The sequence below is a fragment of the Molothrus ater genome, chromosome 16, assembly GCF_012460135.2.
Source record: "Molothrus ater isolate BHLD 08-10-18 breed brown headed cowbird chromosome 16, BPBGC_Mater_1.1, whole genome shotgun sequence".
Classification (NCBI taxonomy): Eukaryota; Metazoa; Chordata; class Aves; order Passeriformes; family Icteridae; genus Molothrus; species Molothrus ater.
This window is the reverse complement of record NC_050493.2, coordinates 10,260,546-10,272,764: the sequence shown is the minus strand read 5'-3', so window position 1 is coordinate 10,272,764 and position 12,219 is coordinate 10,260,546. Positions and strand designations below refer to the sequence as shown.

At 43.1% G+C, this 12,219-nt stretch overlaps 1 protein-coding gene across 1 annotated transcript; it reads right to left on the bottom strand.

Annotated features, from left to right (window-relative positions):
* Positions 1-3,510: 3,510 nt before the first annotated feature.
* DEXI (Dexi homolog) lies at positions 3,511-11,985 on the bottom strand. The gene is made up of 2 exons (XM_036392746.2): positions 11,033-11,985; positions 3,511-4,170 (listed from the first exon to the last, which is right to left on the bottom strand). Exon 1 carries the CDS (start codon positions 11,557-11,559, stop codon positions 11,278-11,280), a length of 282 nt encoding a protein of 93 aa, XP_036248639.1. The 5' UTR covers positions 11,560-11,985; the 3' UTR covers positions 3,511-4,170; positions 11,033-11,277.
* Between the last annotated feature and the right edge of the window lie 234 nt (positions 11,986-12,219).

The window sequence follows — 12,219 nt, the reverse complement described above, 5'->3', positions numbered from 1 at the left end:
TCAAATTTGGTCTGATGATTTTGGACTTCCAAAGCTCAGTGTTACACATTTCATCTCTCTGTATGGACTGATTGGAAGCACTAGGGTGAGGAGCATAAAAAAGAGTCATCAGCCCTAGAAAATGTTCTGATAAGATTATCCACAAGATTCTAGAAGTTGCTCTTTTCCTCTTCTTGCACTAGTAATCAGTGCTGCTTTAAGGGATAGAAACATATCTTCTATGACTTGTTACAGAATCCTTCAAAAAGATTGGGGAAAAAAAGTAATGAGAAGAAAGAAATTAAAAGTGTAAAATGATGAAGTATTCTTCTAAAATTATTGCAGAAATCCAAATAGATAAAAATAGCCAGTTTATTGCACACAAATCCTCAAACAATCTTTGAAGGTTTTTACTTCTTCTCAAATGAGAACTCTGAATTCATATACCTGGATTGGTGCTGCAGCTGGCAGCATAAATGTTTACAAGCACCAGTTTTATACTTGACAGTGATATCACTACTGTGTGTGGTTTATGTGGCCTTCTGGCTCAGAGTTATAAATAACCAGGCAATCAACAAAAGCACATCACAAAGCACTATCATGTCTATGCTGCTGGTCTCAGTCATATGTGGGCCAAATATTCATCCTGCTGACTGCAACAGCAAACCATTTGTCTCTTTTATTCTTTTATTTCTGCTCTGTGAACATGAAGAGAACTTAAAATTCTGCAGAGGCGATTGTCAGGTCAGGAGCATCATTCTGGCTTCCTGTTCAGATACGGTCTGAGACAGAACAAGAAAAAGGGATGGAAAAAGCTAGGAATGCTCAAAATGCTACAACTTGGGAAGTCTTCACTTCACAGTTAGCTCAGGGTTACTTCAACAACCTCTTTGAAATCTCTTCTGCTAGGAAGCACTGACAATACTGACCCAAGGATCTGTGCAAACTAGAATCTCTCAACTAACCTCTCAAATACTCTGTTTCTTGGTCTTTAAAAACTCACAGATTTAAACAGTTCAAAATCACAACATTCATTTTCTTTCCAGCAAGTTCTACTCCTCTGCTTAAGTTTAAGTGCCTGCAGAATCTTGACAGCAGGGATGTGGACAAATTAAAGAGAGTGGACAAATTAAAAAAAGAAGGGAGAAAGGAAGGTCTGTTTGTTGTTTCTGAGAGCAGGGAATCAGACATAATATGTGAAGGAACAGAGAGCAAGGAGGAAAAACTCTGTGGAAAATACAATTGTAATTAGAATTTGTATTTTTCTTAACTATCTGCATGGTTCTTCTCTGTAGCCAAACTCTAGCCAGAGCCATGGCTAAAAATCTTATTTATCCTCTCCTCTTGGAGCTGCTTGAATGGGAGGTAGTTTGAGCCAAATGTGGTGTGATATTCCCATCAGCCTGTGGCACTCCAGCCATGCACATCCTTGTCTTGACCTCTCCTAGCTAAGCTTTGGATGACAAATGCCCTTTAGGGATATTTTCTGCAGCTGCACTTTACCATGACTGAGTCTGAGAATGTGCTAAATATTCCACAGGCAGCTGAATGTTGCAGGATGATGTCTGGACTACTAAAATCATGTTGGGTGTACTGCTGTTCTCTGAGTTAGTGGGAATGTGTGTTTATAATGTACAGATTGTAAATTTTGATACAGTGTTTTGGTTGTCTTTACACATCTTTTTAAAAGTATTAATAAAAGTAAGTATTCTGTTTAACAGTACCTTCTAGTACCTGTTGAAATTTTGATTTTTCTCTTGGAAACACTGAAACCACACAGCAACTGCTGGCTTCTGCCACAGTAACAGGTTTGGGGCTTTGTATTGCAGGCTAATGGAAAGCACTGTGTGTGAGGGAGACAGAATGGACAGAACAGTTCAGTGGGCTGGAAATGGAGAAATAATTCTTTCTTAACAGGAACAAGTTCTTGCAATGCCAACTGCCAGACTGTAAGTTCAGGATCAGGAGATACAAATATGCTGGCTGAGGCCACCTGCTAATAAAAGCAAAAAGAGGTTTTCATCCTTTCTCAATCTTTGCAGTTAAAGTTCTAAACTTAATCTGGGTTGAGAGTGTGGATATTCTTATGGCACCAAGCTCCTCCAAAATGTTTTTGTCAAATGAGTGCCTTGTGTATAGAAACTGAATTCACTGGCTGCCCTCTAAGAAGCTGCTGTGATCAAATCTATTCTAAAAAAATCTTTTAGGATGAGAAAAATGCTGCTCTCTCTATGTCCATCTCTTTTTGTTGTCAAAGAAGCCTTGCCAAAATGCCAAGGATTGTGTTACCATGGTAGTCAGAGCTTGTAACATTGTCCCCATCCTTTAAGTGCATGAAGCTGAGCTGTTCTGAGAAATCAGGAATCTTGGTCTAAGATTTAGAATCTCCAAAGTGACTGACTCAGGGAAATTAGTATTGTTTTATTGTGCACTGTGTGGCACAAACCCACTGCAGAGAATTTATTACAAACTCCTAGGTACTGCAGTAAGTACCAAGTGACAAACTGAACCATGTTCTTAAAAAGGCATTTGTGGGACCCTGAAAAACTAGTGAAGCCTCCTCTATGAACACTATGAATTAATAATTACAGAGGCAGCAGGAATGCCTCCTGCAGTAGCAAAATTCAGCCTTTACTGCATTACTACCAAATAGGCTTGACAAGTTTGTAAACTTGGTTATTCTTTCTATAGGTACCTAATGGGGACTTGTCTTCCCTAAATGTATCTTTATGTGTTAGAATATTGTGCCCTAAGTGACTTTATTCCTGAATTGCTGTCCAGGGACTGTGTGGAACAAAACACTTGTCAGTGTTTAAAGGCCCAGAACTGCACCTGATGAAAGCTATCTTGGAGAAATGCTACTTGCACTTGAGAAGTGCTTCTCTTCCTGCAGGAGCAGCTGAAAATTGCATTTGGAGCACAGAATATTGGGAACTGGGAGCTAATTTCTACTGCCTAGAAGCTAAAATGTGCTATTTGAATGCAACACACTGGGAGTATCAGGATACACAAGTCTGTCATTGTTTCATGGGGGATCTAAGCCATCACCCTCTTGTTCCTCATACTGGCTGAAAAGAGACTCCTGACACCATCTGTGTGCATCAGGGAGCCCACGCTGGGAGCAGATGGCAGACACAGACTGCAGAGGACAGGCATCATGCAGAGGGTGTCAGCAGAATTGTTTTCAATTCTGCTTTATCCAAAACATTCTTGATACTTCAACTCGGTTTAAAAATTGCAGTTACAAAAATCAGACTTTTCTAAAAAGTATAATGACAATAAAACAAAACCAGTCTAATGCCTGCCCTAATAACATGTGCATTGCTCCCCCCTTCCCCACACACAGTGCCTGATGTTTCAGTTCAGGTCTGATTTTTTAAGTAGCTGTTCATGAGAAGGGTTTCCTACCTGCTGGCCATCTCAGCAATCTGGAACTACTTGAAGGTACCTGCAGAAAACTGGAATTTCCTTGAAACCATATTTAAATTATTTTCTTTTCAAACTGACGAAGAACAACTCCAACACAACTGCTTATTTTTTCATGGAAAAGGTCAGTCTTTATTGTATTGCTTTCACATCTGTACATAGGAACGTGAGCTTAAACAATCTGCAAAGTATCCTGTGTTAAATAATGAATCCACCTGACTTATATAAAATTCACTCTCTGATCTATTTCAAAACTCTCTTTTTAAATAAAATATCTTTCTAGCACAGTTCTTGCCATTATACTCCCTGAACAGAACCTCCTTCAGTCACTCCTGCATATTTTCCCCTGAGAAAGCATTGCTTTTGAACTACTGGCTGGTAGAATTTTCAACATGTGATTGTAAAACTGGCTTAAGCTATATGTAGAGTGTGTCCATTTGGGTGACGTGGTATTCATTCAAAAGTTTATCAAATCTGGGTAACATCTTGATTTTCTGTTACAATGGAACATAGTTTATCTTATTTTTTTCATATAGTCCATCCCAGAATTACCCATGGAAGCCCAGTATGGTGCATGAATCACTGCAGTAAGTGCACACACAAGAGACAAAGACCATGAAGAGAAGTCACAACTAACAAGGTCTGATGACAACTCTTCTTCTGGTTCTCTTTTCCTTATTTTCATCTCTACATTTCAGAGTACAGTTTCTTTCCAGGACTTGATCCATTGGCCTGGTCATAATCCATTTCAGGTGTTTAATGAATCTGTTTAAAAGAAAACACATAAATACAGAGTAACCCTCCATACCTAAAATGAACAGAAAAGTCACTGAATATGTGACATACAGCACCACGTTGTTGACTTATTAGGAAAAAAAAAAATTAAATCAAACCCTTTTGTGACTCTGGGTAATAATTCTTTGAGAAGTAAAGACCTGCACAACCTTTCAGAAAAATCAATGTCACAGTTTCTGTTCATCTCAGAGCACACGAGTCCTTAGGCATTTTAACAGAGCCATGAAGATACCAGTGTGAGGGGTGTGAGAGTAAGAACCACAGAGCATCACATCAATTACTAGGGGATGTTCTTAAGAGTAAAAACAGCTGTGACATACAGTGGGGTAACCTATTTTATCCAGATTTTATATAATTAGACCTACTAATTAAAACTGATGTTTGAACTGGCTACATTATCTTGACTAGATACCATTCATTAGAGTGTTTTTATTGTTTGGATCATGGTGTTAATTAAGTATTGCCTACATTTGATGTAGTCTCTGATTTTGGCTAATTTTCTACTTCAGAGTTGCATTGTTCCGACTATTTTGGATCCTCTGGTAAGTAGTTACAGAGCTAAAGAACATTTTGGGGTAACTTCTTGGTCTTACTGCCAAGAATAAATGACTGTTATATTGCTTTATCCCAGTTTATCTGATTTGCCTTAACTGACTCAAAGTATTCCACTGCTATTAGCAGGTGATTGTTTACAATCATCAGGGGTAAATACAAGGCTGAGAAGATTCCTTTACGTAGAACCAGAGCTGTGGCTTACAAAGGTGCTGGGCACTAGTGAGAGCATTCATCTGGTCCTGTGATTTACAGGCCAGTTAGTACAGTGTAGAATGGTGCAGCTCTGAGAGGGGGCTGGGCATGAGTCCGTGCTGAGGAGGAGCTGAGGTACAGAGACCACGAGCAGCCCCCCTGGCTGCCTGCAGCTCAGGACATTCCTGGCTTGTGTGCAGCAAGCCTCTGAATGGACAGCTCCTCCCTCCTTCCCCTTTCTGGGCCTGAATGAAGAATGGAATCTGATGTCACAGTTCTGCATGAGCTTGGACAGACACAGCAACACTGTCATTAACACAGGTGTTACAGGAGGCCAAAAGCAAACAGGCTGATACAGGACTGGGGAAAGGTTCTTTTATGGATTGAAAGCAGATTAAAAGATTGGAAGCAAGGAATAAAACTTGGTAGGAAAGAACTCAGTAGCAGAGTATACCAGGGACCAATTTTTATTCATCACCATTACTGACTCAAAGAAGAGGATGAATAGAGAAATCTTCCAGACTGCAGAAAATAAGCTCTTTCAAGTATTCACATCATGTACTGATAGGAAGGAAATCCAGAGGGATTTCATAACACAGAGTGGGCAAAAGGTGATGGGTTTGGAAAACATTTGCTAAAGGGCTGGGTAGCAATGTGCCATCCAACATCCTGCATTCTGCCTTGAAAGAACAGAGAGCAGCCTGCAGATTTTGGTCAGGGACATGAGCTCTCCCAGAGGTGGAACACAGGGCTGTGAGATCGTGGTCTGACTCATCACAGCACTTCCCATGTTCCTGTGTGCCACTTACTGCAGACACTGGGTCACAAACAAGAAGCACTTTTGTGTCCAGTGGGGCATTTCTGTCAAATGTCTGTCAGCTACAGTACCTGCTAAAAGAACACACTGCTCAAAATCCTTTCTCTCAAAATGAGGACATGAAAAGGGGGAACAGCAGCTCTACCAGGCTCATTTCATGTTTATCTGATTGCTTTCCAAGTGGAACTAAAAACTGATCTAGAGCAGACAGTTCCGTGTGGTTGTTAGTATTCTGCACTGTAGATCAGATTCTAGGCTGACTTAAAAATAGCACAGCAAAATGTATTGGGCCTCCAAAGCAAAGGGTAAAGCTGTCTAATGGTAGTTCCAAACACTGCTGCAGGGCTGCTACTCCAAGACTGTAATTTGTTGTGGCAGATATTAAATGGGGCATAAATTGTACAATTGGCCAGGATATTCAATCCTGCCTTTCTAATTTTCAGATTAGAAATCTGTCCCTCAAATTTCATGAGAACCTATTTTTTAACAGAAAACTTCAAAAATTTCAGAAAACTGGAAAATGAAGAGGTAGAAAATATTTTAAAATATTTTTTAAATCTCAGAACTAGAACTTTCAATAGCCTAGAACATACCTGCAGGCACTGAACAGTATGGCTGTGATGACTCTAGCATTACCAGCTCAGTCACCAGATCTTTGTCAGTTCTGCCTTTGAAGTTACTGTTCCTCACAATGCAGGCTGGAGCTAAGGACACATGGTGTGACTCTGTATCACATCCCGACACTGTCTGCTTTCTGTTTCCTCACTTTCTGCAGCAGTGTTTCAGCTCTCGTGGCCTATTTAGGCTCCACTGCCTGAGCAACCCTTGGGTCTTTCTTTCTGGCCCTACAAAAGAGTATTTAGCCTTAAGTTGTGAACTGACCTGGAGGTTCCCCAGCAATCCACCACTCAGTACACATCATAATTTTCCATTATACCATTATTTTCCATACATGGCTCCTATTTGTCTTTGCCCTTTTCATCACTTATATTAGACACATGCTTGTGTCTTCAGAGAGCATCATTCAAACTATTCAGCTATTTTTTCTTTCCTAATCTGTAGCCAAAGTAATAAAATTCTACTGTGAAAAGAAAAACAGTCAGACAGTTTCCCTGAGCAACTAGAAAGATTTAGCAACTTGTGCATATTTAATCCTTTGGGATAGTTGTACTCCTTATAAGCTAGGATCATTATGAGGGGCAAATGCAGAGTTAGAGACTAAATGTCTCTACACAAATTATTCTTTTCTTCTATTTTAGGATTTATAGTTATTAGCTGAACTATAGTGTCGCTTTGTCCCTCCTCCAGAGGAAACAAACATGTAGAATTAGACTGGATTTGTTTCTTAATTCCTTTGACAGCTTAAAAGTAGTAATTGCCTATTGCCACCTCTTGAAGCAAGTTTATTACAGAAAGCTTGATTTTTATAGGAAAGGACCATAGACTGTTAAAAAATTATTCTTTAACATTACTTGTGGCCGAGGCTTTTAACACATGCAATACTCAGGCCTAAACTACATCTATCAAAAATTGAACATCTCTCTAATTTCTGTGCCTCATTTTAATTCACATTATTAACAGCACCATTTGGAAACAAAAAATCTGCTTACTCTCCTGACATTATATAAATAAATGCATTTGGTAGAAAATCACTTAGAACTGTCCATGGCTGTAGTTAATGAGTCTGTATGGACAGCTGAACAATTAACCTTGATTTTGTCTTCCTTCCATCTAGAATGGAATTAAGTATGGAATTAAGTACATATTTCTTCAAAGCAGAGCTGTCAGGTGAGTTTGAACCCTGGACTTCTATTAATTTTTGTAACAGCTAAAAATCAAAATAAGGTTCTAAAAATCAGAGCAATTGTTCTTAATCCTGTTGCTACTGTAACTCATAAAACAGCCAACTGATCTGTATCATGGAGTCAACGTATCATCTTGGTGATCTCTACCAAAAGGGGAAAAATAGTGAAAAATGGCAAGGTAAATTAAGTAACAAACCACTCTGCTCATTATTTTTAATATTTAAAGTCTGAAAAGACAGAAGTCAGGAATTATAATCTGATACATTTAAATGTATCCTGACAGTGCTAGTGACATCATTCTTCTGATCTGTCCTTTGCAGGACATCTCTGCTTCAGAGCACAGCCACAGTGGGTGGCTGTCTCACAGACACTGAGCCTGCAGTTCTAATTGGCACTATTTTGATGAGCTGGAGAGTTAAGCTATGTTGGGGTTTTTTTTGATTCAGAATTTAGATGCTGGCATTCATTGGAAGTGCTGAGTCACAGGTTTTTGAGTACTGGATTCTGCTCACTGAAGATATTCATTATAATTCATCTTATGAAAAAATACAGGTACAGCATGTACTGCAAGATTACATAAATTCAGTCTTCTTATTCAGTTTTCATTATTGATTACTTTTGCCCATTTTCTTTCTGATAGGAGTACTTTGTGATGAGTCACATCTGATTTTCTGGAAGTATGAGAATAGTCATATGACCTTATTCCAGGGGGCTTCAAATATATCGTAAATAACCTGAAACACTCACACAAAAACAGTAGATGGCACAAACAAGCTCAATTCTGTTCAGTTTACACAGATTAATTTCTTCATTTGAATAGGCCAGGAAACATTTTTCAGCTGCTTACTTATCTGTCTGCCTTCAATCTCTGCCACCAATTTTGCTCAGGAACTCGAACATCATTTTGCTTCCATTGAGTTTATTCAAGTGAGGGGTTTCCTACCAGAGAGCACAGAGCTGGTCTGATCCATGAGTTCTTTTATTTTTACATCTAAATTATCCTTTCCTCATACTGCAGAAGGGTCTCCTGGGATTTGCCCCCTCTGTGTTCCTGTCACACATCAGTCACGCAGGGTGCGAGGCACAGAGGACGCTGCAAGGTTTCAGCTCAGGATAATCACAGCTCTCTGGTTGCTCTCAGAAATCACTGGTGAGTCACATGAGGAGCCCTGCTCTTTAATGCAAAGAGTAGGCCTACATATTTTTCATCACTGCTGGAAAAACAGACCCATTCTTCCTGCAGTGTCTTGTGAATCCTCAGCACTTCTGGCTGCAAGGGAAACCTTCCCAGGCCAGGAGGGTAGGGGTTAACACTCACACAGAACGCGGCTCACTGCAGGCAAGGCACCACAAGAATCTAAATCTTCCCTTTCAGGGCCTTAGTGCTGCTCCCAAAGCAGAAAACACAGCTCCAAATGAGGGCCCTCTTCTGCCTGCTTTGCTGCTATAGAACTGCTGAGGAGGAATGGCACAGAGCAGTGAAGAAACCTGTAAGAGGGTGTGAACTCAAATCCCTCATCATGGTGGTAACACTGTGCCTGGTACCTAAATAATTATGTAATTTGTGGCCTGAGTGCTATGTCTGTAAGTATAATTAAATATATAAATAGATGAAACACAGTGAATTTTTTGCTGCCTAAGAATTGATCAAACTTTTGGGACTTGTGATTTGATTCTCAGTGGAAACCACCATCTACCTTGACAGATTCCAAATCAAAGACCAAGGCTGGAGCTGGTACCTGTGCAGAGCTCCTTGAGCTCTTGGTGGGTAAAAATGAAGCCTTACTTCTGAGCTTTGAGAAAACCTCTGCATTTTGGTTTCTGCATATGGAGGGTTTTATAGTTAGAATATCAAGAAGTTTCCAGAGCTGCTTATCTTATTAATAAGAAAGAAAATTTTAAGAAGCCAAATAATATACACTGAATTGAATGTGTTCATATCAAATGATATTTGTATAGTAGGAAAAATTTTTTTTCCACTGAGGAAAATTGTGTCATGCTGTCCTTAGGTCTTCCTGAAAACTAGACACAACTCATCAAGACAAATTCTAGACAGAAAAAAAAGTGATTTAAAAAAAGTATTTTAATCCCTCGACTAAATAGCATTGGAGCACTAAGATTTGAAGTTTAGGGAAAGGTATTTTGGAGAAGAAAATGGATAGAGTTTTTAGCACCAAAGATTTTGTTTGAATTACCATTAATTTTTAGGAATTTCTTTCCTGGAATACAGAGCATGTGTATTATTTGTCCAGCTGAAGAAGGAGACAACCACAAAAGCAGTCAATGGTGTTTTGTGGGGAGGATTACTCTGCTGCACACTTTCTATTCTAGCAGAAGTGATTCTCTTCCAGTTGCTTGGGATGGACCACCAAATGTAGGCATAGACACTTCCATTTGCAGTGACTATATGCAGTGAGATTTCTTCAGTAGCAACAAAATCTGTTCATTCCCTCGTTAGGCTCCCACATGCCTTTGGCCAAGCCTTGTTCAGCTGTGTTTGTGCAATCAATGTTACTCCAACACCAAAAATGTCCAATTTTTCCTTCTAAATTACTAACCAAAATCAGCTAATATTTCTTTAAAAAGAATCTGACTAGAAATATTCAGGAGATAATTTTAACCGATATGAAGGGCAGAACTACAGGAAAGGTTTGTTTGGGTTTGTTAAATTAGAAGACTGGTTAGAATAGTTTGATATTAACTGGTATTTGTGTAGTGTGGTCACCAAGTTTATACTTGTAACCTTGTAACTGAATTTCCTATTTCCATCATTTCAAACAGAAAAATAAAGATATCCTGAACTGGTTTTCAGATTTACAGACAATATTTTGCTAAAAAAATCTGCTGGCAGATTTGCTAACACATTTTAATTTAAACTGTGAATGTTTTCATTAACATACATTTGGCACAGAAAGTCCTAGCTAGAAATAGTGATTTTTCTTCCCAAATGCATTTCAGTGTTTTAAAATGCTAAATCCTTACATTTCCAGACTTTTAGAATCACTCAAGACTACAAAAAAAAAAAAAAAACACCAAAAAAAAAAAAACTGATCAAGCAAAACCCTCGTGCTACAATTAAAATGGTGAGCTGGGTAGTTTGTCATTATCCAAGAGAGTGGTTTTAAAGGGCCGGAAATTAAGATGTATTTCTGGCTCGAGGAAGGTCTCTGAATTGTAATAAATGTTAACCGGGATGCTCGTTTCGATTCAGGGCTGCTTTCAGGACCGGATCAGCAAAGTTGCTGCCCGGCTGTACAGGCAGCCCCCCATGCAGAGCTGCAGTGGCTCGGAGGATGAGTCCCGGGGGAGAGGGTCGCTGTCCCCGCTGTCCCCGGGCGCTGCCGGGCGGGGGAAGCGCTGGGGGCGGCCCCGGCCCTTTGCCCGCAGCGCTCGCCCGTGCCGGGAGCTGCGGCGGAACGCGTCCCCGGCGCCGTGCCCGGCCGGACACTGAGGAATTACTTACTTCCCTGGCGAGCCCTCTGCCTCTCCGCGGGCCTGCCCGGCGGCAGCGGGTCCCGGCTGCCCCTCTGGCCCCTGCCCCGGCGGGGCGGGTGCCATTTGGAAGGGAAGATGTTGCGCAGAAGGAGCCGCGACGGGGTCGCGCAGCGGGGCCGCGGCGGTCCCCGAGCCGCGGCCATGCGGGCACGCCGGGCCCCGGCCCGGGCCAGGCGGCGGCGGCGCTCAGTCGCTTTGGAGCGCCCTGGGGCGTCACTCCAAGTACCCGTCAAACACATCCAGCTCGCTGTCCGTCTCGTAGAGCACGGAGCCAGGGTCGGAAAGCATCCCCAGATCCACCAGAGCCTGGTCCATATCCTCGGGCAGGAAAACGATGCCCACATTGAGGACGATGTACTCCATCAGGAAGGCATAGTACAGGATCAGCACATTGACAAAAAACAAGCCCACGTAAAACATATAGGGCAGCACCAGCAGCGCATGGAAGGCCCAGGACTCCACCGAATCCAGACGTGCGGAGACCGCGGCGGTCATGCAGCCGTGGGGGCTGCGGGGGCAGCGGGCACCGACCCGCCCGGCCGGCGCGGGGGGGCGGACGGCAGCGGCGGAGCTGGGAGCGGGGCAGGACTGTACGCCGCAGCCCCGGTGGCAGCAAAGGGCAGAATCTCTGAGGAGCCGGATCCGGACTCCGGGAAGAGGTCGAGCCCCGCAGGGGCGCGGAGCGGCCGGCTCGGTCCCTTCAGTCCCCGGAGGAAGAGGCGCCCGGCGGGCGGGCGAGCGGCCAGCGCGGGTTCAGCGGCGCTGCCGCAGCCCCGCCGCTGGCAGGAGGCTGCTCAGCGGCATCTCCAGCCCGGCTACTGCAGTCCCGCCGCGGCTCCCTCCTCCTCCTCCTGCCGCCCGCAAACTTTGCGGAAGGAGCCCGCAGGCGCGTTGGGAGCTGGGCTCGGAGCACCTGCCAGCGAGCCCGGCCTGCGCGGCAGGACCGTGCAGCCCACCCACCCCTCGCTCCCCGCCCCGCGCCTGCCCCGCCGCACGCCGCCGTTGTTTACCAGCGCCGCGCTGCTGCTGGCGCGGGGCGGCCGTGACGGGCACCGGCGCCTCCGCCGCGTTGGCGGCCCTGGGGTCCCGCTGCGGCTGCACGGGGGCTGCAGGGGACAGAGGCCGCTTGCGCGACCCTCGGCTGCGCGCTCCTGC

Coding starts and splice junctions, on each gene's coding strand:
- DEXI (XM_036392746.2), bottom strand. CDS start 11,559: ATGACCGCCGCGGTCTCCGCACGTCTGGATTCGGTGGAGTCCTGGGCC.